The sequence below is a fragment of the Mesocricetus auratus genome, unplaced genomic scaffold (assembly GCF_017639785.1).
Source record: "Mesocricetus auratus isolate SY011 unplaced genomic scaffold, BCM_Maur_2.0 Super-Scaffold_100676, whole genome shotgun sequence".
NCBI lineage: Eukaryota > Metazoa > Chordata > Mammalia > Rodentia > Cricetidae > Mesocricetus > Mesocricetus auratus.
This window is the reverse complement of record NW_024429266.1, coordinates 8,460,793-8,488,314: the sequence shown is the minus strand read 5'-3', so window position 1 is coordinate 8,488,314 and position 27,522 is coordinate 8,460,793. Positions and strand designations below refer to the sequence as shown.

Here is a 27,522-nt window from a genome sequence, read left to right as displayed (position 1 = left end):
TTCTCACTACAGGCTCCACATACATTATCTATTGTCTATTTGCAGTCATAACTTAGCTCAGGAACCATTCCATGAGTGTTCCTCAGTGATAAAAACAATCCAGGCTTTTCATGCTGTGTCTTACAAAAGACAAAACAAAACAAAACAAAAAACAAAAAAAAACTTTATTGTTAATATTTTTGTACATCCCTTGATCTAGGCTGAGTATTACATATCCAATAAAATCACATTTATTAAATCAGCCTTACCTTAAAATAGCCTTGTGTGTGTGTGTGTGTGTGTGTGTGTGTGTGTGTGTGTGTGTCTGTGTGTATTTGTGTGTTTTGGGGGCACACATGTGTACAACTTACCGTGTACATGTAGGCCAGAGGACAACCTCAGCTTTATTCCTCAAATGAAACCCACCTTGTTTTTGTGAGACAGCCTATCTCGTTGGTCTGGCGTTCATCAAGTAGACTGGGCTGGTTGGTAAACCAGATTCAGGGACATGCTTCTCTCTGCCTCCCAAGTACTTGAGTTACAACCACAAGCCATGATATATTTGTCTTATTTTTTAAATATACGTTCTGACAGACTAAACTTGAGTCCTAGGACTTGTAAGACAACCAATTTACTGACTCAAAATAATCTTAAAAGTTAATTTTATTGAGCAGGGCGATGGTGGCGCACGCCTTTAATCCCAGCACTCGGGAGGCAGAGGCAGGCGGATCTCTGTGAGTTCGAGGCTGGGCTGGACCGATAGCCTCCAAAACAATACAGAGAAACCCTGTCTCAAAAAACCAAAAAAAAAAAGTTAATTTTATTGCCTTCACTTAAAAGAGAATCCACGGACCAAAATATTTACTGAGCTGAACTTAATAGGGCACTGGTTAGCTTACTTCTAAACCAGGGTAAGTATTTGTCTCAATCTTCCCACTGTCTCGGTCTCTTTTTGGGAATGTCTACCTGAGCCTCTCATCTTCTATATGTGACAGGACTTTCAGGAATTGATTGTCCTTCCGTGGAAAGCATTACTTCAGTGTTGATAGTGGGTTGCACTGTATTACCCTATTTATTTTTTAAAGTATTAAAATAACACACAATGTAAAAAGTTAGCATTTTAACTATTTAGGCACATACCGCAGTGCTTTTAATTATATGTGTAGTGTTCACTTTTTCATACTTGGAAATTGAAACTCTAGGATCTGTTGTGTTTGAGTATGAGAAATAACTCCAAAGCTCATGTGTTCATTGGTGGGTCCCCAATACAGCAGAGGATAGGATTTTCGGGAAGTGATTGTATTATGAGAGCTCTTATAAATACTTTGATGGATTTGATGGTTAATCTTCATTGGCAACTCATTGGGGGTTTACAATCACCTATGGGACACATATCTACAATGGTGTTTCCAGAGAGGTTCAACAGAATGGAAAGAACCATCTTGGATGTGTGAGGCATGATCCCATGAGCGATGATTTGAGACTAGGTAAAATGCGGGTAAGGAGAAAGTAGAACACAGACATCTCCATTTGTCTTCATCCTGGTACACTGAGCAAGCAGCTGCAGCCCCGCCATGCCTCCCGATCCATGTTGAAGCATAACTCTTCAAATCATGGACTGAATTAAACTTCTCTCCCATTGAATTGCTTTCTGTGAGGTCCAGAGGGGAAACTAGGAAAAAGTATCTATCGTTTCATGGGCTTTTGGGATGTGGTAAGGCCTTTAGGAGGAGACAGGACCTACATGGAGGAAATAGATCACTGGGGAATTCCTTTGAAGGGTGTATTTTTGCTCATAGGTATCTCCTCCCCTCTTTTTTCCTCTCCTCCCTTCTTCCTTCTATCCCATACTATTCTGTCTTTGTCTATGTCTCTCTGCACTCCCTTCTCATTCCTGTCTACGTTACCCTACCATTATATTATCTGTTCTCATGAGTTTGGCTACTTTAGATGCCTCCCACAAGTGGTTGTCTTTTTGTAATTGGCTTTCTTGACTTATCATAATCAATTTTTATCCATTTTGGGGCATGTGTCAGGATTTCCTTACCATGCAATGTTGAAAATATGTATGTATACCTAAACATACTACATTTTGCTTTCTATTAGATGCTTATAGACATTTGGGTCATCATGAAAGATGCTGCTGTGAACTTGAGTATATTATACTATATATAATATATAATGTATATATATATATATATATGTTCACAAGTGGAAGGGGACTATGTGGAGGAAAGGAAAGATCCAAAGGGAAGGGGGGACCAGAGAGAAGAACGAGAGGGAAAGTGTCACATTATCATGTGTTCTTTCATATGCAGAACACACATATACACATGCAAGCACATGCACACACGTAAACATGTATGTACATATGCAGAACGCACATACACATGCAAGCACATGCACACACGCAAACATGTATGTACGTGAAAGCAGAAGGGATACTTTGACATGAGTGGGAGGAGGTGCAGGGAGGTTTTTGAGCAAAGTATAATTAATACTTGTGTGTGACAACCATGAGAAGACCACTTATTTTGTATGCTTATTTTAAAATACTTAAAAGATCTTTCAGTGTTCATAGCAACTCATCTAGAAAACAATGTCAGATACTGATCTCAATTAATTCTACCTTTAATAAGATTACATTATAGAACTAGACATTTTAATAAGTAAATCGATGAGTCAGTAAATTATTTATTCATATTTTATTTATCATTATAATTTGACAGTAAATAACTTTTCACAAAGACAATCTAGAAACAAATTGGGGAGGACAAACTGACTCTTCACAAATGTGGAAGAACCCTCCAGTGTAGGATTCTGTATCACCAAAAAATGGAAATCAAGCCTGCATTACAGAAATCAAACTCTATGCAGCCACCAGAAAGGCCAAATGAAAGTATGATGAAGAGATGGGCATCAGGCACCACCACGCTGTCTGGAATGGGAAATGGTAAAACTACAATGAGAAACAGTTGGACAGTCTCAGGTACTGACAATGCGTCAACCACCCTCTCCGCTGTGAGGGTGGATGTTTACACCTCACAACATCCCTATTTATGACAGCTCCACAGAGCAAGTAGCCCAGATCTGTGGTGAATGGACAAGCAAATAGCAGTGTGTCCATGGTATCTATGCAGCTACAAAACAGTTGACATTTACAACATAATGATTCTCAAGACAATTTTGTGGAATGACAACAGACAGATATCATAAATCCCATTCATAAAAGATGGGAATGCTGGATGTTTCACCAAGCTTACTTTCTGTGAGGATCAAATGAGGAAAAAAATTGTTGAATATAAGATACTAATCAATGTGGCAGTGAAGATAGATTCATTCATTCATTCATTCATTCATTCATTCATTCTGTCCCTCAGTCTTTCCGGGCAGTTTTGTTAGAATCCAGGACTTCAGCCTCTCTAGCTCAGTTTTGTTCATTTCATGGTAAAGATCTGGAAGACTGTGAAACACTGTGCTCACTCCTAGAGACTTCAGCTTTGAGTTTGTCTCCTCGCCCCAGGCATGAAGGACCAGCTCATCTGCGGTGCCGTGACACTGAAATAGCTCGGGGAGCGTGTGCTCAGCTTGCTGAAGATCCTAAAGGAAGGCGGAGACAGTTGGCTGAGACAACCCATCAGAGAAGACCACTCCAAGTTTACCACAGCTCCAGTAAGGGAAGGAAGAGGGAGCCTCCGGAGGTGGCTCAGAGAGAGCTGTGCCTTGTGTGCCAGTGGGCAGGCCCCCTGTGAGGGCTGTGTGGGTGTGTGCCCGATGTTTGTACCACTGAGGACTCCACAGTGCACTTCCTCAAGAAGCTGAGTGAAATTTAAAGATAGACTTCTTTGGGGGATTTGAGGAAGAGGGAAAAGTACAGATCTGAGGCCCAACAGAAGAGAAAAAATGACATTCAAAAGCTCTGTTCAACTTTTGGTAACAGAGCTATAACGCCACCCTGTACAATGGTTGTAAGCCTGAACACTGCATAAAGTATCAGTTTTATAATTTATTTCTGAGTAGACTCATAATAAGCAAGCCTGATTATAACCTTCAACATTCTAGTAAAAGGGTTCATATAATACTAAACATACTTTTGCTATAACTGTCCTTTTCAAGGAGGGATTGCAAACAGAGAGGCCTCCTGGAATCAGCATGACTCATCTGGCCATGGATTCCAGGAACATTTAATCTATACTGACTAGGCACCACATTTTATTGCTTAATTATCAACTTTATTTTAGTTTCAACATATCTTTGTTTCATGTTACGTTTGTTTGGTTTTTTAAACCTGGAACTTACCTTGTAGACAGCAGACTCCTTGTTCAGAAAACTAGAAAGAGCAAATACTCCTGCCACATCTCGGTGTTTTCTGTATGCTAAATGTATCGCCATGCAGCCTCCCATAGAAAATCCCCCTGAAGGAAACAACACACATTTATTAGACAAAGAAAAATACACATAGTCACATGGTATTTCAGAATAAGATGGGTCAGTACAAACCTTTCACAACTATTATAAAGACATCTGGAGGTGTGAAGGAAATAGACTCCTAAAAAAAATAAACCATCGGTTTCTGTCCTAGTCATTGTTCTATTGCTCAAAAGACACCATGACCACAGAAACTCTTATAAAAAGAAAGCATTTAATTGGTGGCTTGCTTACAGTTGAGATTTGGTCCATCATCATCATGGTGTGCAGGCAGACATGATGCTGGAGAAGGAGCTGAGAATTCTACACTATGATGCTCAAGTAGAGAGATGGGGCAGGGGAGTGGGGGAGAGTGTGCCTGAGCCTAGTGTGGGCATTTGAAACCTCAAGTCTCACCCCAGTGACACACTTTCTCCAACAAGGCCACACCTGCTCTGACAAGGCCACACCTCCTAATCCTTCTAATCCTTTCAAACAGTTCCTTTCCCCAGTGACTAAGCATTCAAATATAGGAGCTTATGGTGGCCATTCTTATTCAAGTCATCAGTCTTCTTCAGGTCTCAGAGAACAAACCCTGCTGTGAGTACACACTACCAAGACATCAGTGGCAGACAGATGTATTACAAAAAGAGCCAGACTGAGGAGAGAACCACATGCATCAAGAAAAGTATTTATCATAATTCAAAATACAAGTCATAGTGTGCATCTGGCTAAAACTTCCAGTGTCTACCTGAGTTTGAGTTTTGCTTATAGGAACCGTCACAGCACCATGCTCCTCTCTGTATGACTAGCTGTGCCTCAGGCACCACCAATAGTCATAGTTCTGCTGTCTTCCCCCTAACAGATGTCTGGTGACCTCTGCATTAGGAAGGATGACTAAAAACACAGATGAGTAGGTAGAACATTTTTTGGAATATGGTATTATTTTTTAAACTGACAGGATAAAATAAAATGAACTTACCTATATGAGAAAAGCCATTTATTTAATTAACTACTTTAAGTGCTCCAGAGGCTGAAATAACTTTGCCAGCCCTTGGTTACGATGTAGCCCAGGCTGGCCTGGAGCTCAGGATCCTCCTGTCTCGGTCTTTTAAGTACAGAATGTTGTGATAGTTGCTAGAAATAGGCAAGTGCAAACACATTGGGAGCCCACTATTTAGGGCGGTGCTGATGAGAAAGCATGTGTGTCACAGATTAGAGATTGCGTGCAGGGGAAGAGCAGAGGCAGGGGACGCACACACGGCTGGAGCACAGAGCTCCATATGGTGGTCCCAGCCTTTAGCGGAAGTTGGAGTCATCCTGATTGTATTCTACGAGAGATAAATAATGAAAGCAAACCGCACATTTACAGAGTTTACAACTACACTCTGATACACAAGTCTGTCTCCTAATTTTCAGCCTACTGCTTTACTTCACATGATAAACTACACCCTAGCCCTCCTCAGAGACCATCATGTGAGTTTGTAAGACTCTCCCTCCATACATGAGGAAGACTGAGGCCTGAGAGAACAGGTGGGCTGCTTAAAGGGGTGTCCTTAACTTCAGGTGTAAAGCAAAGATTTTAGGGATCCCTGTCCCAGAGCTTAATGTCCTTTCTCTCCTCCTTTGATATTTATTAGGAGTGTTTCTTTCTCTAGGAAAGGCATCTGCTATTAATTAGGGCACAGGATTCAAATATACAGAAGTGGGCAGCTTGCAAAGTTTAGATTTCTCCTAAAAGTAAGTAATAGCCATTCATGATAAGAACGGTTGTTATGCCTGTAACTTTATTATTCAGAAGGAAATGGCAGGGCTCACTGGAAAGCACTAGAATCTAGTGGTCTAGTGACTAGACCAGTGTGAACAGGAACCACCTTGGAGGATGACAGACCCACCCCTCCCCAGATGCAAAGACAGCGGAGGAAGGTTCACAGCCTGGTGAAGGAGGAGAGGATGCACATCTGAAGATACCTTGTGCTCTCCTTTATGTGTGAACCTTGCCCGGATGGAACAGCCAGTGGGCTGCAGCTGTATCTATGCAATGGTGCATCCTCTATGAGTCCCCCATGGACACATAGAACCTGGCATGGACAGGTAAGCATCCGCAGTCGCTGACTATGTGGATATGCAGAGTGGAGTCTTAGCATCAACATTTCCCTTCGACTTCGCTGCAGGCCTCTTTCTTCTGAAGTCTCTACACAGTAGCCAACAGTATGTGGGTCTGAAGCAAAACTCTCCTTTCGATTTGCTGAAGACATGCTGGTTCTCTGGATGCTGCAAACCTTGAGAGGAAGAGGCAGTTCTTTCCTCAGCTGTGGGACACTGTCTGGGTGCTTCCGACCTGCTGAGCAGTGTTTCCGCCCCCTGTGCATGTACTCATAGCTAGTTTATCTTAAACACCCAGTCCAGTCCAGGGTCTGGCACATGATGGCAACTGAATAGTTAGGTCCGTGTAACTGAATCCACAATGGTGGTGTTACCTCTATGTTGTCAGCTCAAGGGAGATGGAGGCAGGAGGATCAGAAGCTCATGGTCAACCTAGGCTACATGACACCCTGTCTCAGAACCAACCAACACAAAAATGCCTGTTAATCTGATACTTTAGAAAATGATATTTTATAAGCCTCTTTTTCTAATTTAAATTTTGGTAGGAAGATGATTAGAGTGAAATATGGGAACCTTACTTCTAGTCTTCCTATGACATGTCCCACCCAAATGTCTGAATAAATTCATTAAAATCCAAGACTTAATTTCCAGAAAAATTGGAGAGCTAGAGTAGATAGGCTTAATGATTTCCATCAGATATCTGAACCAACAGTGTATAACTGGCTGGCTATGGTGATATCTTTTTTTTTTTCGACACAGGGTTTCTCTGTATTGTTTTGGAGGCTGTCCTGGAACTCTCTCTGTAGACCAGGCTGGCCTCGAACTCACAGAGGTCCACCTGCCTCTGCCTCCCGAGTGCTGGGATTAAAGGCGTGCGCCACCACCGCCCGGCCTATGGTGATATCTTGCTTGTAGAAATCAAGCCTGTATGAAGGTCAGAGATTGGAGCTTGCCACTAGCTAACCACAGAGGTCTGGAGGTCTGTACAGACAGACAGGAAGTGAGGTAGCTTGGAGGAAACAGGATGCAAGCCGGGAGAAACAGGAACTTACTCTCTGGTCTGCTAAGATGCTAGGAGGTAAGGTGTGCCATGTCTTGCTCATTCTCTCTGATCTCTAAGCATTTTTTCAAGATCTGACTCTGGGTTTTTTATTACTTAGACCAATTAAGAACTCTAATTAGAGTTGGCAATAAAACTTGAATCTTGAAAGGCTTTTGAAGTTTACATTCATCATAAGTGTGCACATCCATTCTTCTCTGAGGGGTAAGATCAGCATCTCTTGGGACAGGATTGCACTTTTCTTACACCCTCATGGGTCAGTGTTGGGAACGCCCACTGCTTCAGCCTCTCCCTTTGTGCCTTACCCGTTTATATAAACTGTAAAGGCAAATACGATGTTAATCATGAGCTATGCCTCAAGAGGATTCTGGTGCGTGTGTCTGTGTGTGTGTGCGTGTGTGTGTAGAGAAGGGGGGAGGGAGGGAGCAACGAAGGGAGAGGAAGATGGAGAGGGAGAGGCAGAGATAGAGACCCACATGGAAGAGTGAGAGAGAAAAAAGCAGAGAAACATACACAGAGAGAGAAACAGAGACACAGAACTATAACACACACACACACACACACGGGTGGGGAGGAGGAAGGGAGGAGGATAGGGAGAAGTAGAGACACACATACAGAGAAACAGACATATGGGGGGGGAGGAAAGGGAGGGAAGCGGGGAGGCAGGGAGAAGGAGAAATCTGGAGGAAGTGTGTGAAGCTGAGGAGGACAGGGAAGGACTCAGGCCGTGATACTGGCAGGGCGATAATTCAAGCCATAGCTGGAGGTTTACTGTTCCTCTGTAGCAAGGCAATAGTCTTTCACAGAAGGAACCATAATAAATCATTCTAGAAACTGTTCCTAGCATTTAATTTCTTGCTGGAATTTATTAAGTGGATCTTTATTAAACATAAAATTCAAAAGCCAGACATTGTGCATGTGGCCACTTCTGCTACTGACACTTTAATAAAGTCTTCAATAAAGAGCATAACGACTCAGCATCCGCCAGAGAAGAAAGAGCTCCCTATCTTGGAACAGGGCTGGGCACCTGGGGGGGACTTCATAAATAGTCACTGAATAAATGAAGTTAATGTAAACTGAAGCTTGGAAAAGACACTTCTGTGAGGAGGCAAGTTTGTCGTCAGGAAATGTCATTTTCTGGCAATTTAATATGATATGATAATAAAGCTTTTACAAAAATTATCAGTGGTTGAAGCTGGGAATGGCAGTGTTTTCACATAATCAAAGCCCTTGAGAGGAGAAGGCCAGGAGACCATTTGAGGTCAACCTGAACAATGCAGCATCTCACAAAATAAGAGGAAATCTGGAGTGAATGATTGGTGCTCTCTGCCCCCAACATTCACAATTTGTCTTCTTAAAAATATCAATCCCAGGCCACTAGCAAAATCTCATCGCATACGTCTCATTTCAAGTGCTCTTAGGCCGTGAGTTAGATGTTTGGGAACCGCAGCTGCTTTGGTGAGTAACTGAGCACTAAGGATTATGGGTGAAGGGTAAGCAAGGCCGTGACTGAAGATGGCTCTGTCTTCTGTGGACGCCAGGGTTACAGAGCTGTTCTTTCCTGAGAAACTCAAGAGCTTGAGTTACATTTTCTCACACACTGCTCATAGTCACTTCAGATGGGGAAACTCAACTTTAAACTGTGTTTAACTGCTAGTAGCCTGAATTTGAATTTAAAGAGCCATAGTCATTGGTGGCAGCTCTACTTAAAAAACAAAGACCATCTAAGTAGTACCAGAGAAAACAACTTTTCAAAATCCAATCCGCTAAAGGAATGAATTCATAACAGAAAATCTTGAGGCTAAGATAATTATCATCCAAAAAATAAAGTGTAAATGGAGCAAACTAATAGGCCACAATAAATCTTAAAGTGATTATAAAACCATAAGACATTACACATTAAGCGCCTTTGACATTCCATTTTTATTATGTAGGAAATCTAGTGACTTTGTGTGGTTTCAGGGTCTTTTGATGAGACTAGCCTGAGAAAGAAAAATATGAAATAAGAAAGGGGGCTGGAGGTAGGAGCAGAGAGCAAGAGATGAGAAGAAGAAGAAAAAGGAGAAAAAGAGAGCACATGAAAATTTCCTACAGGCATTGAGTTTGTGTTTCTATCACAACTGGGAGCATGTGCATATTGCAATCTTATTAAGATCCCATTTGAAGTCCCTAACCCATTTACAGTCCTGTGAGGTAATCACAGCTCCCCACTTGCTGGCTTTGATAACGCTGTCGCCTCTAGCATGGGACACCGTGAAAAGGAACTTTGTATATTTTCCCTCAGAAAAGAAAACTGAACACAAAGGACCAGTTATTTAAGTCAATCTTTCATCTAGGACCCTAAACTCCAGCCCACAATATACTACTCAGTAAGTAAACAGAAAATAGTAAATTCATTGTAAGTAATGGTTATAGTGGGCATTTATAGTTGCTGGTGAAGTATTTAAAGTAGTAAGAGGTAACAATTTAACATATACTTAAGACTAACAAGCTGAATAAAACATGTTTAAAAATAATAAACTTGGATTTATGGACTCTTTATATAAAATGAAACATAAACAATCTATAAAAAGTCTATGTTGGGAAAATTAATATGTTCTATCTCAATGCAAATTCCTATGGACAAAAACATGAAGTTAGCTATCAAGGGAACAGATTGAGAAAAAAAAAGGTAATAAAATCTACCTCCACCCCAAATTTCAGTCTCTACTTCATTACATGGTACTCTAGTACTCTTCAAATGTTCCAAAGGCTCCAAAGGTCTGGGAATTGACAGCTCACGATTACCATGCTTATCTCTTCGTTCCCGCTACCAAGCTGGCCAGCTACACTATTTCTACTCTTCTATGCAAGAGTGTCAGGACAACAGTTCCAACCAAGTCTTTGGAGGCCTGGTGAGCGTTGCTGAAAGAATCCTGTGTTGTTTTGAATTAGTAAAAATACATTTATTTGCAGAGAGGACCCCAGGATTCAGAAAATGTTGTTGCTGGGCTGAATCTTGTGAGTTTCATATGCCCCCTTTTTACTTTTATCTTAAATTCTATTATAATGTTGATATATTAACAAATGTTCATTATGTAAAGTGTTTCCTCTATAGATAAAAGCAAATGGAGGAAAGGAGTCCTGAAATTCTTAGTGCCTAGACCTGTTTAACAGGTTTCCAAATTTTGTTTTAACAGGTGAACCCATTCATATTGTATCTTGCTGTCTCATCTTCACGTGAGACGTCTTTCCATGGGATTTCAAAACATTTGAAAGTTAAGATCTAAATTAATCTACTGAGTACCCTCTATGTATTGACAGGGAATATGATGGCTATTCAACAAAGTTTTATGAATGGACCATGGCTACTCTAATGGAGCCTTTCATGATGAGTGTGTAGGTAAACCATGTGACGCAAGTGTGGTCCTACAAACACTTGCTCCTTCCTACTATCAAATTTGGATCATGTACTCATAGTACCTAAATTCTGGTGTCATATTCTATACATTCTAGATCAAAATTGAATCTAAATTTTACCAATAGTCTCTCTTAACAAGTTGTCACCACCTAGTGGCCATGAATGGATTCTATCATGGCAGAAAGTTCTTGGCTAAACCACGGGGCTTGGGTTCTAGGTTTCCTCTGTGTCACCCACAATCTATGAAGTTTAGACCCTCCATTGATGGGATGAAAATAATTGTATCCTACCTTTCTAATTGCAAGGCTCACTGAGACAACTGTATAAGGAAGAACAGCTTATGATGTCAACACTTTCCAAACAGAAGACTGATATTTAATGGCTGCTATGAGCCGAGTGTCAGCTAACGGGAGAGGATTACCGTCACCTCCAGGCTTTCCCAGCACAAGAGTGCACACTGGAGCCTCTCACTCCCCATTTTTATTACTCTACTTAAATGAAATACACAGAAGTCCATGAAGTAAGTCCAAGAGGTATGCACTCGCTATGACATGTGCTCATAATGTGCATAAGAAAGCCAGAACACAGACCGATCTTGTACTGTTAAGTTTCCTTACAGTACAGCTTCTACTGGGAACTATCTGGTTAACTTTCAGAAAATAATTGGAAAGTTAGTAATTGCATGCTTGTATTTTTTCTAAGTTTTATCATAGCCATATAATATAAAGACTAATGTGGCATGTAAATAGTGCAAATAACAAGTACATGGACATTGTCTTATATTCTTCATGCACCCAATGAGGATTCACAAATGTCTCCAGCGACCACTCTTCAATTGACTTACCCATGAATCAGACGTGTACCCCCAGCAAAACTCTGCCCCAGTTCTTCCTGTACAACAGAAGCCTGTCAATGTTTTCTGTTAAGAGAACAATGTGGGTCCTCTGCATAAAACCTGGAAAATGCATTCTTTGTGGCCTGCTCCACAGTCAGCTCTACTGTCCTTTGGAACCGTCTTATCTTTCTCTCTTTTCCTCATCTTAGAGTCAGTTTATTGTGCCAGGAATCTCCTTATCTATTATGGTTCCCTTCCTGTTGTCCTAGTGACCTTCACATATTACCTCCATGCATGGTTGTTGTCTTTGTGAAGTGAATACCCCAGCATATCACCTGTTCTCTGTGTCTAATCTGGTGATGCTAAGTCCTGGGTGCATGCCAGAACACCATTTCCTGGGAGACTGGGATGGGCCCTGCCTCCTTCCCCAGGCAGGGTTCCCTCTTAGTTTACTAAATTTGTCCCCTGCTCATGACCAGCTGGAGGGTTATCTTTCCTAGGAAAGGGTCCTTCACCCCTAAGATCTGTTTCTTCTCTCCATACTGTCTGTCCCACATACACCCGTCATTTCACCAATACTTCTTACACTAGAATGTTTGGCTTCAGTTCCTATTCCATTGGAGTGTTTGAGGAATTTTAATACTCCAACACTTAAGGGTTTTTTGTTTGTTTGTTTTGGTTTTTTTTTTTGAGACAGGGTTTCTCTGTGGCTTTGGAGGCTGTCCTGGACCTAACTCTTGTAGACCAGACTGGTCTTGAACTCACAGAGATTCGCCTGCCTCTGCCTCCCAAGTGCTGGGATTAAAGGCATGTCCCCAGCACAACACTTAAGTTTTATGAACAATTTAGGCATAAGAGTTTGTCTAAATACCATTCCAGTATAAGACAGACTTCCCGTGGCAGATCACATACACTGTGAAACTCTATTCCTAACTGAATTTAACACAATAAAATAGTGCTGATCAAAATGAGACACAGGGAAAGGATGTGTTGTCACCTGCAGCACATCTGAGGCAGTGTTCTTTACAAAGCTTCAATGGTTGTACTTATAATCTCAGAGGCACAGTCCATTGGCACACTTTCTCTCACAGTAAGTCAGGACTCTGGTCATTATTCCATAGAAAGAATACGGAAATCATTTTGGGCCTGCTGCTTTCCTTTCATTTCCTTTAAATCTCAAAGTTTTCCTACTTTGCAACTATTTGCTTTGATAACTTTCATTTTTTACTAGGGAGTGTGTCACACACACACACACACACACGAGTGAGTGCATGGAGTCCAGCAGTTGGTATATACTCTAACAGACACATAAGAATGAAACTAGCAGAAAGATATTTTGCAGTAATTTGCATTTAAATGATCATTGAAGACTGAAAAGGATAGGTCTTGGTAACTCACTTAATAGTTCAGTACCTCACTGAGTACCAAGGAACTTCATAGCACTAAAACATACTTCAACCTAGTCTCTAGAAGATTCCTGAGTATACTTTGATGCTATTTAGCACATGGTGGAGATATTTAATTTACATTATAATTTCTTCATCAAATACAGTTGTTACAAGTTCGTACAACCAAAACATTCTGTACCACTGACACTCTACATATCTCATCCTGCAGTTGTACATATTAAATAGAAATTTTGCTAGTTAATGTATTTGATGAGTTCAGCCAAAGAAGAATTCATTACATAATTTACACAAAGCTTTAAATACCCTTGGGGACAGGGCTCATTGTGACATGATTAACACAAGGCTATCAATGTTTTAGTCTTGTGACACTCACTTGAAAGACTCCGTGCTCATCAATTTGACTACATATTCTCCCCATGTACCTTATTTCAATCAGAGAAAGGGCAGTTTAATCTTATGTTTATAAGACCCCAGATACATAAAAGAAAAGTATTTTTAATTGGAATGGATAGCTCAGTTAAAAATTAAAGTAGACAAGTATTTATCCCTTAAAAAAAAACAGCAAATTAGGTAGGGAACGATGGTGCATTCATATAGCCCAGGTGGATGCAGGAAAACTGGGGTTTTGAGGTCAGTCTTGGCTATATAGCAATGCCTTGTCCAAAACGAGGCAGAAAAGAGTTATTATTAAAATGAAATCAATGGAGGTTTCATGAGCTGTTGTTTATGACTCTAATATTTTTGAAAGCTGCACTTGCAGCTTATCCAAAACTGTGAATGTGTCGGGCAATATTCACGTACTTGTAAACAACGTTACAAATGTAACTCAAAAAAACTTAGACAAAAGTGAAATGCATCACCAAAGTTATAAAGACCTTACCTATTAATATCCTGTTCTTCTGGATGCCATTTTTTACTTCACCATCAATCAGCTCAGTGAGCACATGGCACATCCCATCAATCGACTCAAGGTGTTCTGGGCAGTCACTGGATATTTTAAATCTGTCAAACCACACATTGGAGAGTCCTCCCTTCATAGGAGTGTATGGTCTGTTTAAAACAAACAACAAAGAAGTACGTTACTATGTTTTGCTGAATTTTATGTTAAAGAATTTGTGTGGAACATGCCTGATACATACTACAGTAACATCCTTATATTTATTCCATTAATATTTCCCAAAGCTGGTTCACCATCTTTAGTGAACTGTTTAACCATTATATTTCTTTACTTTGGGGAGGTGTGCCATGGGCAATGTGGAGGTTTGGGTTTACAATTGGCAATCGTCAGTTCTCTCTTGAAGGTTCCAGGGGTAGACCATGGTTCTAAGGTGGCAAGTGCCCTTACCCTCTGAGCCTTCTCACAGCCCATTAGTTAACAGTTTTTAGAAGGTATGATAATTACGGTGCTATGAATGTGGGAACACCAGACCTTGAGCAGAGACCCACTTCCCCTTCTGCCTGGGAGTAGGCAGCTGTAAGACAATGTTTAGTAAAAACATGTTTACTAAAAATGATACAATAAGTTCCTGGGAAAGGCCTTCCCACGGAAACCGCCCTGACCTCGACCTTGTCCAGAGACTAGCCGCACCTTCAAAAACCCACACACATCCACCTCTGGTCAGAGCAGAACCAGCCAGGGGAGAGGAGAGAGCAGAAGCTTCTCTGGTGGGAGCTTTTCTTAGGAGGTTTTCTTGAACCTTTTTGGAGCCTGTTTAAAGTTCTCTTTATATCGTTGAACGAGTCTCTGTGTTGTCAATCCCCGACACCCTCCGCACGTTCTCGGACACAGGCCACGCAGTAGACGTGACAATGAATATTAGCCCATTTGTGTACATTAATGTTATGCAACGAACTTCCAATTTTACATGCAAACTTGTGCACATTCCAAGTATTTATAAACCAGTAACAATATTGTTAAAGGTTTTGTCTAAGCTACGTGTCAGCAGAGGGAAATACAAGGAGAATGAAGACAACCTGGGAGAGGCTTTGCCGTGCAGGGGCAGCTCTGCTAAAACATGGAGGAGGAGGGGCTGCCCAGGACAAGGGGCAGGAGGTTTGACCAGAGGCGCTGCCCATTCTTACTTCATAGCAAAATACATGGTTCGATTTACATGTGAGATGGACACGGATGAGCTAGCCAGCAACAAACGATGCACTATGTTTGAAAGGCCTCTCAACCAATCACGGTGACTCTCCTCACTGCTGGCTACTCATCCCTACCTCTTCTGCTTTGTTTCTCGGACTCAGCTACACACACAATTTCCAAGTCACACAGATGAAAGTTAATGTGTGACTAAAAGAACCAGCTGACACCTGGCCTGCTTCATTGTGCCTCTCTTCTGAAACCACAGGGAAAGGGCAGCATAACCAGTGGCTTCCCCGGTGTCTGCAGGTGGTGCTGAGGGACAGGGACATGCCACCACTTTTCCCTGCTGGTGATACTACTGAAAACAAAGGGACATTCGGTCTGAGACACTCCCCTTCTCCTCTGATGACCACTTACTTGGTATCTAGATTCTGGCTCCTGTGGACAGTGTGACATTAAATCTATATGTTTGCTGTGGATTATGCTCACTATTAAATAAAAGCTGATTGGCCAATAACTGGACAGGAAGAAAATGAGCACAAGAGTCAGACTGAGAGAATTCTGGGAAGAGGAAGGGCAGAGTCAGAGAGTCCCCTGCAAATACAGAGAAGCAAGATGGCAATGTTATGCTGAGGAAAGGTACCAAGCTATGTAGCTAAACACTGATAAGAACTATGAGTTAATTTAATTTTAAGAGTTAGCTAATAACAAGTCTGAGCTATTAGCTGAGCATATCTAAGTTATATAAATCTCTGTGTGGTAATTTGGGAAGGGGCTGCTGGAGATTTGGGACCAAGTGGCTCCAGGACATGTAATGTCCATTTACATATATTTAATACACATGCATGTTTTAATGTAGTGGGACTATTATTCTAATGGAACAGAGACTAAGAATCATATTGCTGGATTGGAAGGTGCAGTTTTTGCCTTATTACATGTTTCAAAGTTGCCTCCATAAAAGTGGGAAAAATCCACTGTTCTACCATAAGGAAGATTAACTACCTTTCTCCACAGCCTCTCTAGTACAAACAGGTACCAACAGGTTCTCACTTGAGTGTGTCCATTAAGTCATAAAAGAAAGTGTATTGGGTTAACTGATAGAACTCTACTCAGTTTTAACCTCAGATTTCAAGTGTAGACATGGGGACCCCATCTCATGGCTACATGGGCCCTTCCTTCCTCAAGACACCACCTCCCTGCCCCCAGACCCTTTCAGACAATTCAGATGCTCCTCACACACCACATTAGGTAACCCACGAGTGCTATTAACTTTGTCTACTCCAAATCATTGCACCAACGGAAATGCTGACTGATACCATCAGCTTTTTTTCTTCTGCAGGGTTTAAAGCTTTCCTCATTAATTCAGAAGATCACTTGTGGTAATGACAGAGACTTGCCTTCTGTCCTCAAGAGTGGTGTTTTCTAAATATTCTTTGCATAGTCATGTGTATTTATAGTATCTTTTAAATGATCTTATAATTTAATTAGAATACCATTACATCATTATACAAATTATCCCTTTTTACCAGATAGAAGAACTCCACATTTGAAAGCATTTGAAATGTCTGCCTTAAAAGTTCAGGTTCTGGCTTTCTTGATTTAAATTTTTTTTATTCTGAATCCCAGGGGGGCTTTCAGGGAGAGGGAGACACCCAATGAAGCCTTAGCATCTAAGATCCTTCCGTGGCTTTTGCTGCCATTTTTACTGTTCAGAATTTAAACTTGAGAAATTCTTTCCTATGTGGTATGACTCAAGGCTCAAAGTCAAGTTCACATTATCTAATATGGACAGATGGAGGCAGAGAGAGAGAGAGAGAGAGAGAGAGAGAGGAGGCACCATTCTTCGACAAGTGGAAGCCCTAAAGCCCTAATACCTAAACCTTTACTGTATATAGTGAAGTACGTCTTGCTTAATCGGTTAGAAAAGTACTAACCCTGTGCCATGCTGAGGAAAATCAAGAACACCATTGTTGAAACAACTTTTGGCACTCTGTGCCTCCACAAAGGCAGACTCCCCTGCTGATGTATGCACTGATCAGCGGGTGCTTCCTCGCCCTCCCTCCCCCCACTCTCATGATAGACGTCATACTATGTTACACACTCATGGTCTTTATTTCGTAAAGAGGAAAATTGAAACATTTGGAAAAGTCTGAAATACTCTCAAATAATTCCTTTAGAAAATCTCTTGGGATTTTAATGAATATGCATTATTATCTGAGATTAACGTTCTAAGAGAACGCCTTGGGAGGAAGTTAGACTTCTGTAGACTGAGCCCTCCAGGTTTCTCTCCCACTCCTCTCTACCCAGGCCCTTAGTTGTGGTGACATTTTGTTTGTGCTTTAACAAATAAAGCTTGCCTGATAATCAGAGTGCAGAGCTAGCCACTAGTTAGCCACAGAGGCCAGGCAGTGGTGGCACACACCTTTAATCCCAGTGCTAGGGAGTTGCAGCCTGGGTGGAGAGAGGAATAAAAGGCAGGAAGAGACCAGAGCTCAGCGCATCCAGTCTGAGGATTCCTAGAGACAGGATTGCTCATTTGGTCTGAGGATTCAGTAGAGGTAAGAACTCATGGCTGGTTGCTCTGCTTCTCTGAATTTTCAGCATTTCCCTCTACATCTGACTCTGGATTTTTATTATTAAGACGGATTAGAATTTGTGCTACACTCAGTTGCTGCAGGAAAGATAAAAATCCCACAGCAGCTTAACTCAGTTTCCCTGTCACCCTACTGCACCTTCTGGCCCCAGGAGCTGCTGGGCTCAGGGGAGAAGGCAGAAGTCACCCAAGGCTTCCTCCTCCCAGAGGCCCTCTCGAGGTTAACTTCGAGTCCACTGCACATGAAGGTGGGTGCTTCGCTCAAAGTCCTTGTCATGCACCTCGAAGTCCCAAGTTCATGGGGACTGCCCTCACAGTGAAGCCCAGCCCAGAGGAGATGCACAGCACTCACTCTGAAGTTCCCGTCAGACTGTCACCCTTTGAGTCACTTCGGCTTCCCTCTCTGCTTTCCTCTGCTATTTCTCTAACTGTTTATTTGTCTGTCTAAGCACTTAAATAAGGATGATATCATAGGCTAAAATGTGAATCATTCTGGGAAGTCAGCCATTAATGGGAAAAAATGATACTCACTCTACTCATTTCCCTTTGACAATGCCTTATTTAATTAATTAGATAGATATGCCGCTGAGATAGAGTCCACTGGAAATCCCAATTAATGCATCTGCAGGGTTTGGGTCTCTCATTTCTCTAAGAAAAAATTATATATACATATATTTTTTGTTCAAAAAGAATCATCAGGAAAATTTAATGGCATAAAAAGACTTCAGGACTTTTTTTTTTTTTTGCTAAGAAAACAATCAAGAGTACATAAATCTCCAAGATGTTAGAATAACCTTGAAATAAAGCATAAAAGATTGTTTTTTAAACAGCTGAAAGTCCTGGCACATGTGTTATATCCATTCACTTTCTTCCTCAAATAAATCACTTTATTAGCTGGTATAAAAGCAGCTCAGACATTACCACAATAAACAAATATGTTCAGCAGAGAGCATCTGTGTGGTTCCTAAATCAATCAATCAATTGACCCATTACACACTGGTAAAGTATTAGCCCAGGATAAATATCCAAAGCTTTTTTTTCCTTTTTAATAAAAAGGCATTCAGCTGAATACCCATTTTTAGTTTGGTCTATGTTCCCCCTAAAACTACAGAAACCAAGAGATCATCTGTGGCCTTTCAGATAGAACCTGGCTCCAGTCCTTCTGGGTCCTGGTTTCATAATTTCCCCCAGCATGCTCTAGGGTCGAGTCACTTGGACCAGCTCAGCGGTGACCCAGGAGCATCGCATCTGGTCTCCCTCTTCCTGCATGCTCCCCCTGACTAAGTCTCAACTCAAATGTCACCGTCTCAAAGGATTCCCTTTGACTCCACAGTGCTGCCTCTTTTCTGCCAGGCCGACTCTGTCTCATTAACTTGATAGTCTTTGTGTCATCCATCATTATTTGAAATTGTAATGGTTTGCCTTTTTTTTTTTACTGAGTCTGCACATGAGCAGTTGACCTCTGGCCTCCACATGTACCTGCACACAGAAGCATGTGCATGCCCCTTCTATGTGTGCTTCCCATAGGATGAGCATGTAAAAATATAAGCACTTGAAATAAGGAGTGTCTGCATCTGCTTTAGAGTCTACGTTGACAGCAGGTGCTGGGCACTCCCTTTGTGGGGGGAAGCTGTATGAGCAACGTGGAGAGGTGGACACATGTCTGAAGAGTTTCAGAAGTTTTCAAATCTCCAAGAGAATTTCTACCATAACAATTATAAATGGACTATAAAACATTGTTATTTTCTAATGGAAATTCTGTTATTATACCCAAACTAAGAAAACCTGTGGTTGTAAACACAGTTAAAATATGTCACAAAAATAAAAATATTTATTGGGTACTTCCAATTAAAGAGTCCAAATTAACATAATGAAAAAATATTATTCCATTTTTCCATTTTAGTTAATGCAGCAAACTATTGTTGATTTTTATTTAATATACTCCTGCTTAGGTCATTTATTAGAGGAGAAGGAGTATTTATTTTAGACAATAGAGTAATTCACAATTTAGTGAAAATACAATGATATGCCATTATAGACTACATCGAGCAAACACAATAAACCACTGACCCCTCTTAGGCTCTTTGTGGCATTCATTACTATGAAAAAGAAAATTATAACCTTGTTTGATGCTGTTCTCAACATATATAAATGAAAGACATGAGAATCATAAAGGGGGAAAGGGAAAGGGACCTGTGTAATTTGATGGGGGAAGGGCTGTGATTTATACTGAGCCTTACCACTATCAGGGGAAAAAAGAACAGATAATTAAATTGAAATATAAAAAAAATTTAAATGGTGCAAAAATTGAGGAAAACAGAATACAGGAGAACAAAAAAAAACCAACAGAATTATATTCAAACCTATAAATCCAATGGCTAAACAAATCATTTACAAGACGGAAGCTGTCATATGCATTAAAGGTATAAGCAAAGGTCAACTGCATGTTGTCTATAGCAAAAACTTTTTTTTTTCCGAGATAGGGTTTCTCTGTGGCTTTGGAGCCTGTCCTGAAACTCATTCTGTAGACCAGGCTGTCCTTGAACTTCCACAAATCCGCCTTCCTCTGTCTCCCAAGTGTTGGGATTAAAGGTGTGTGCCACCAACGCCCAGCATAACAAACACATTTTAAATATAATTTATAGACAAGCTAAAAATAAAAGCTGGAGGTTTGCTATGCAACACTAATCAAAGTAACATAAAGTGATGAAAAATTTGTGAAATAAGTATAGGAAAGCTGCTGGGCAGTAGTATATACTAATAATATATATATAGTTATTACACAAATTACCCTTTGGGGGGTTACCAGAAGTTAAGAGAGATCATTTGGTAAGAAGAAGGTAATTATTGAAGACCTCCTACACTCATGACTCCTAGAACCACTTAAAGATAATTATCAAGCATAAATAAAATGTAAGTGACACCAGCGGCCACCTTGGACTACACTGGTGCTTTTTAAACATTGTACATAAACAATACATATAAAGAGTTGCCATGACTGAGTCCACGAAAAACCATAAAGTCCCAGGGAGAATCCAAACACTGGGATCCTATAGGGTATTTTATCTGATGGCAATGGAATGAAATTAGAAGTCAGCTGTACAACTGCAATACCCCTCAATTCATGGAAATCACTAACCAGACTTCTAAAAGCCTTCCTGGATATATAGGTCCAGGGATTACAGTTTTTGTATCCAGTCAGAACAGTAACCATGCAAGCGCTTCCAGAGCATGACAGACATTTGCCAAGAGGCAAAGGCCTACACTCTTTACTTGCTTACTGCGTGAGCTCTGCACCTGCTAAATTCTTTGTTCTCTGAGGATATCTCCTCTGGGAACCGTGCCTCCAGGCTACTATACAGCTAAGAACTCCAAATGGTGGGCTGGGGAGATGTGTCCCATACAACTACGAGGATCTGAATTCAGCACCTAGGTAAAAGCCGGGAGTGTTGGCACTTGTCCCTAACCCCATGCCAGGCGTTGTGAGGAGATCAGAAAGGGGCAGCTAGATCGCTAGAGCCTGATGGCCTGCCAGTCTCGTCAAATTGGTGAGCTCAAGGTTTGGTGAGAGAGACTGTCTCATAAAACAAGGTGGAGAGCAACAGAGAAAGAAAACTGACTTCAGCCTCTGGGCTCCGCGTGCATGTGCACCAACATGCACACACATGCACACACGCACGCACACACACACGCACACACATGCACACACGCGCACACACACATGCACACACGCACACGCACACGCACACGCACACACACACACACACACACACACTCAACAAATACACAGATAATAAACTCCAAAAGGTGAAGCCCAGGATAGGGGTCACAGTGCCGAGGCTGCAGGAAAGCCCCAGCTAATATCCAGAATCAACTGCCAGCTATGTGAGTAAGCCTTCAGATGAAGGGTCCGGTCCCCAGATGACAAATCAAAAGCCACACCCAACCTTCAAGCTTTCCCAGGAGAAGCCCCAAAAACAACAGAATTGGATTGAGTCACCACTATTGTGCCCTTTCTGAGTTCCTAACCCACAAAATTTGTGACCATAATAAAAGTGTTGCTTGGGGGTGATTTGTTACACAAGAATTATACAGGAACATGAAGGTGATAGAAAATCTTCCAACATAAATAAGACAGAAAAAAAATGGTGAGATTTGGCTAGAGTGGTGATAAAAATATTGCTCTAATACAAATAGGAGGGAAAAAGAAAATTAAGGGATGTAAGTGAAAAGTAAGAGAGAAAATGGTGCTGGATGTGGCGAATACCTGTAATCCCAGCACTCAGAAGACAGAAGACAGAAGACAGAATGATCATGAGTTCTAGGCCAGCCTTGGCTACATAGTGAAACTCTGTGTCCAAACTACAACAAAACAGACAAAAGAGCCAAACCTAAGTTGGTTCTATCAAAAGATTTATCAACTAGTAACCCCTGATAAGACAAAACATATATATACACCCAATAAGCTATTTTTATCAGAACAAATAACATATATAAACATGTTTAATCATTAAAAATAAGTATCACAAGGTCAAAGGCAACTTCCACTAAGTCACTGACACTGACTTGAAAATACATAGAAAATCTGAAAACCTTGGTTCTATAAAAGAATATAAATTTATTGTCAACAAATCTCAAGTTCAGGTGACTTCTCTAAGTGCTGTCAAACATTTAAAGAAGACTCTAATACAAACCTAGAGTGCACGTGAAGATGTGTGACTACGAAATACTACCGGTTTAAAGTTTGAACAACACTGACTAGAATTCATGTTACAATTGATAATATGTGAGTCAAGAGACAATAATCATTAAATTCTTAACAAGAAATAAAAATTGTTAAATTCTTAGACTCATGTCTTGAATGTCTTACTTAATCACCTCCATTTGCAATTAGCCTAAAACACACCATCCTTCCAGGTTTTCACAGAAATATCTGCATTCCCTTCCAACTGCACCTACCCTAAAAACCAATGACAGCAAGCTCTTGGCATCAATCTGTCAAAAGGTATCTGTCAGTACTACCAAACCCCTAAGCCTAGGTATATTAAAATAATAACTTTTGAATCTCCTATTCTACACTCTCATTTTTGTTCTATAACTGTTCAATTCTATCGACTAGAGAAGGAACTTCTTATTGGTGAATATAAGAAGTTTCCTGAAATCCCAGTTCATTTTCTTGTGAAAAAAGATTGACAGAAAAATGAAAGTCTAGCACTCTTTTGTGACTACAAAGCACGTGTAAGGGGAAAAAAAATGAGAAATCAAATTGGGTTGTATGACAACACAATATTTGTTTATGCAAAAATAAGTTTGAAAAAAGACTATGTGGGTGAATATTTAATATTTACAAAAAGCTGTTCAAGGCCTCATGATTCCACTCTCATGATTATGAATCTGATTAGCTGCACCTACAGATTTCTACTCTAAATATTAAGTAGGCCGGTGCCTCATATCTATCCCATTTTACTGATTTAAAGAACCCTAACAGTATTTAGCATCCTTTGAAGTTTGGATTATAAACCTGTGTTTAACTAAGTTATCAGAAAGACTGTCTTGGCAGACGTTGTTAAGTTTGCTTTTGGGGGGCGTGAGGTAAAGGGGGAACATGCAGAAGATGAGCACTATGCAGGCTGGCAGGATGCAGAGGTGGGTGGAAGGGGCCAGTCAGAGTATGCATCCCAGAGACAAGGGTTCCCTGGAAAAGCTTGACCAAGGAACCCACAGTCCATGCATTTTTACAGGTGGGAGTTGAGGACCCTAATTTAAAATATCTGAAACATAGAGTTAAAGTTAAAAACATCTTGCTGGCACAAACATACATCTTATGCCATGAGGTTCTACGGAGAAGGAGAAGTGAAATTAAGTGTTGCATACCTGGAGGGAGCTGTTGGATAAATAATCTTTATGTGCTGGAATGTTAAGTCTTGGTTTAGCACGTTCTTGATCCACTGTCTCAGTCCTTGGCCAGAATCACCTGAAAAAAAAAGACAAAACTCAGTCTGATAAACATTGTCATAACACAGTGCATTTCAAAGTGATCTGTACCTCTCAGGACACTTGAAGGCTGGAATAGAGAATTCGGAAAATCTCCATGTGCCAAAAAGAGCTGTTTAGATTTAGCGGAATTAGTTGACCAAGCACGAACAATAGAAATAATCCTTATTATACATCTGAGTGTATTATCAGTTAGAATACCACACTTAGGTTTGAATTTCAGTTTTCCTCTTTTGTAATAGATATAATAAATTCTTCTAGAGGAGAATTATTTTTAGACGTTTCCTAACACTATTCATTTCCCATCTATATTTTTTAAAATATCAGTGTGATTTACACCATTGTGGCTGGTATGACCTAATACAATTTTCTTGGTGAAAACAAGTCTTGGGGGTTGGGGTAGGATATTTATTCTACTTCAAGTTTAAACTAGAAGATATCAGATTTTAAGTGTGTTGGCATATTGTTATAATGTAACATCATGATTATATACTACTCAAGACCAAAAAAATTAATGCAAGAATTAATGTAAGAATTAATATATGTACCCCGAGACAGGGAAAGAATAAGTGTGTCTTATATTACTGAAGAGAAAATGCCCCTTACAAAGGCAGGATCTATCTAGTGGAGTAGTTGGAGATTTTGAGCTGAAATCTACAGGAGATGAGAAGAGGTGCTAAAACACCTCAGAAGAGCATCAGAGGCAAAGGAAAGCAAATTTTGACACCCAAGAAATCCAGGGGCTGCTGACATCCAGACTCAGACTGACAGAGACTGAATGAAGGGTGAATGAAGAGAGGCGGAGAATGGAGAGTCTACTGGATAAGGCTGCCACTTCAAAGGGTTTCTTGCAACTTCAGCAGGATCTAATTCAGTCACCTCATGAAGACAATCTAAAAGGGAGAAAGCCACCAAGAAGACACACAGAATGGCCTTTATGAGCCTTAATGGTCAGTACGGAACACAGACATTAACTTAAGCCATCACAGATATGATATGAGTGTCACTGAAGGGAGACACTTCTAGGGGAGAAAATAATAGAGCGAACAACCCAGTGTGGGAGGCTGGACTAAGCAAACAGCGCTACCATTGATTTTAATCACCCTGAAAGGTATCTTTTGTTAAAGGCATTTTAGAAGTAGGAAAGGGTTCAAACACACTTGGAGTATATTCTCATATATTTTTCTACAGCTGTTATACTCTAGACCAGGTTCTAAAGCTTTTCAAACTTTATTAAATGTGATCTGTTTTCAAATACTTCTCCCGTCTTGGAAGAAAGAGACAACTGAATGGTAGAAAACAGCATTCATGCATCCACTCCCAAGGCTCACTTTTTAAAAAGCCTTGCACTCTTTGAATACATGTATGAAATTCTCAAGAAAAAAAATTAAATGACAAAAAAAGTCAGTACCTTATCCCAAACCATGGTAAAATGTTTCTATTTGGATCATCCAGAAGCCAAATACGTGCTGTTCTGTAACACAAACACATGCTCAAGCCCAGTGTAACATTATGACCTTCCAACCTGGAGGGCCAAGGCCTCCTTCTAGTTTGCTTTCTGTTGCCATGATAAAACACTGACCTAGGCCAACTTGAGAGGAAAATTTTATGTCAACTTACTCTTCTGGCTAGTAGTCCATCACCAAGGGATGTCAGAGCAGGAACTTGAGCAGGAGCAGAAAGACAGACAACAGAGCAAAGCTGACACTGGCTTGTCCCAGTGCTCAACCAGCTCTTTCGTACAAGCCAGGACACCTGCCTGAGGGTAGCAGTGGCCACAGAGAGCTGCGACCTCCTATCTCAATGGACAGTCAAGACCATTCACTGTGGTCATAGCCACAGGCCGATTTCTCAATTGAGACTCTCTTTTCCTGGGGGATTCCTGGTTCAAGATGACAATAAAAACTAACAGGATAGGCCTATTCCAAATAGTGCTTTTTATACATCAGTGGAGATTTAGTTATATAAGAATAATATGCCTGCACATATGGAAGATTTAGAAGAATTCTTTTTCCAATGTATAAAGGGAAGTTTTACACACACACACACACACACACACACACACACACAGTGTAAAATACACACAGAATGGATGACTCTGATTTCAGGCATGCATTATAGGTTATAAAATTGTCAGTGATTTGAGATTGAAAAATAGGAAGCATTAAACAAAGTGGTCCAGAGGGGGTTAAAAAAAACAACAAGAAACAAAACAAATTCTAGTTCTTTCTAAAGACACCAAATTAATCATGAGAAGGAAATACTATGTGGGAATTCTGAGCGTTCATCACCAGATGCTCCCGGTTCCTGAATAACCACTACTCAGCTCCTTTTAAGCGTAAGTCACCAGTCTCGCCTTTGCCTTCACACAAGCTCAACCCTTATCTTCTGTTTCTGAAGTGATACATCAGAGTTCCGGGTTCCCCTCCCCCTCCCCCTCAGACTATGCATCCGGAGTCAAACATAGGTGTTTCCATCCCAAGTTCACCACAACTCACAGGATAGCAGGGAAACTTCTTCTATACCGGTTTTCATTGTTGCTAACACTGTTTCCAGCCCCTTGCGTGTTCTAGTCGCCATTCCCCTAAGTCTACACGTGTCTCAGCTCAAACAAGGCCTTCTTGGAAAACTCTGACAAGTCCTTCAGTTAGTTGCAAATGCCTTACTAATGTCCAACCACATTTTTTTCCCTTTCCTTACTATTCACTTGGCAGTAGCTCAGGCACCATCTTGTGATCCCCTGTCCACTGCTGACTCAAATTAATTGAATTGTTTTTGTTTTTAAATTTAGGTAGGCCCCCTGAGGACACCGGCTGGATCTCATTTCTTTAAAAAAAATGTTTTTTTCTTTTTTCCTGGGAACTTACTCTGGGCCAGCCAAGCGCTGTGGATGCAAGGATTAAAACAAGGGTTCTAATTCTTTCCCTAGGGGCAACTCCTTGGATGGAGATGACTTTGTACTTACTTCAGATACTTAACGACATAGGGCAACAAGGGGAATCAGGGAGGAGGGACATGAGAAAGGACCGGTGGGGAGCGCATGGGAACCCAGGTGGTGCCAAGCAGAAAGGACGCAGACTGTAAATATGATCCCAGTTCACCGTGAAGATCGGGGCTCATTCTGCCACTGGAAAGGCAGACCAAGGCTTACGACCTGCTCGCACAGGGGCCGTGGGGGACGGTATGTGTGGGATCTCTGGTGGTCGACCCTGAAAACAGTAGCTGAGCCACGTGCCTGGACACTCACAGGTGGTGTGCCTGAACTTGGGATAGGGTAAGGATTGCCCTGATGACCTGATGGCCTTACTGTGGTTGGAGGGGTCAAGGACACCAGCGAAGGAAGCGAGATGACGACAGTGACTGCCATAGAGGAAGTGGAACCCTCCCGGGAGGCGGCAGCCTCCCTCCTGACCCTGGGCACCGGCGGCCTGGCCTCTAGCCTTGGGGAGCTCCGGGGAACGGAGGACAGGGTGCGCCCCCAGCGGCAGCGCGCGCGCCGGAGACCACCAGACTGCAATGCACCTGAGCCGTGCAGGAAGATCAGCGAGGCACTGTGTCTCCCGGCCGGGGACACCACACACTGCCGCAGGTGAACGGCGCTGGAAGAGACAGCCATGGCGGAACCAAGAAGCCGAGTCGCGCGGCCACGCCCC

General features: G+C 41.3%; 1 protein-coding gene across 1 annotated transcript; it reads right to left on the bottom strand.

Annotated features, from left to right (window-relative positions):
* Window positions 1-2,669: 2,669 nt before the first annotated feature.
* Window positions 2,670-27,522, bottom strand: Lyplal1 (lysophospholipase like 1). The gene is made up of 5 exons (XM_013122283.3): window positions 27,392-27,522; window positions 23,750-23,849; window positions 14,077-14,246; window positions 4,279-4,394; window positions 2,670-3,579 (listed from the first exon to the last, which is right to left on the bottom strand). Exons 1-5 carry the CDS (start codon window positions 27,483-27,485, stop codon window positions 3,340-3,342), a joined length of 720 nt encoding a protein of 239 aa, XP_012977737.2. The 5' UTR covers window positions 27,486-27,522; the 3' UTR covers window positions 2,670-3,339.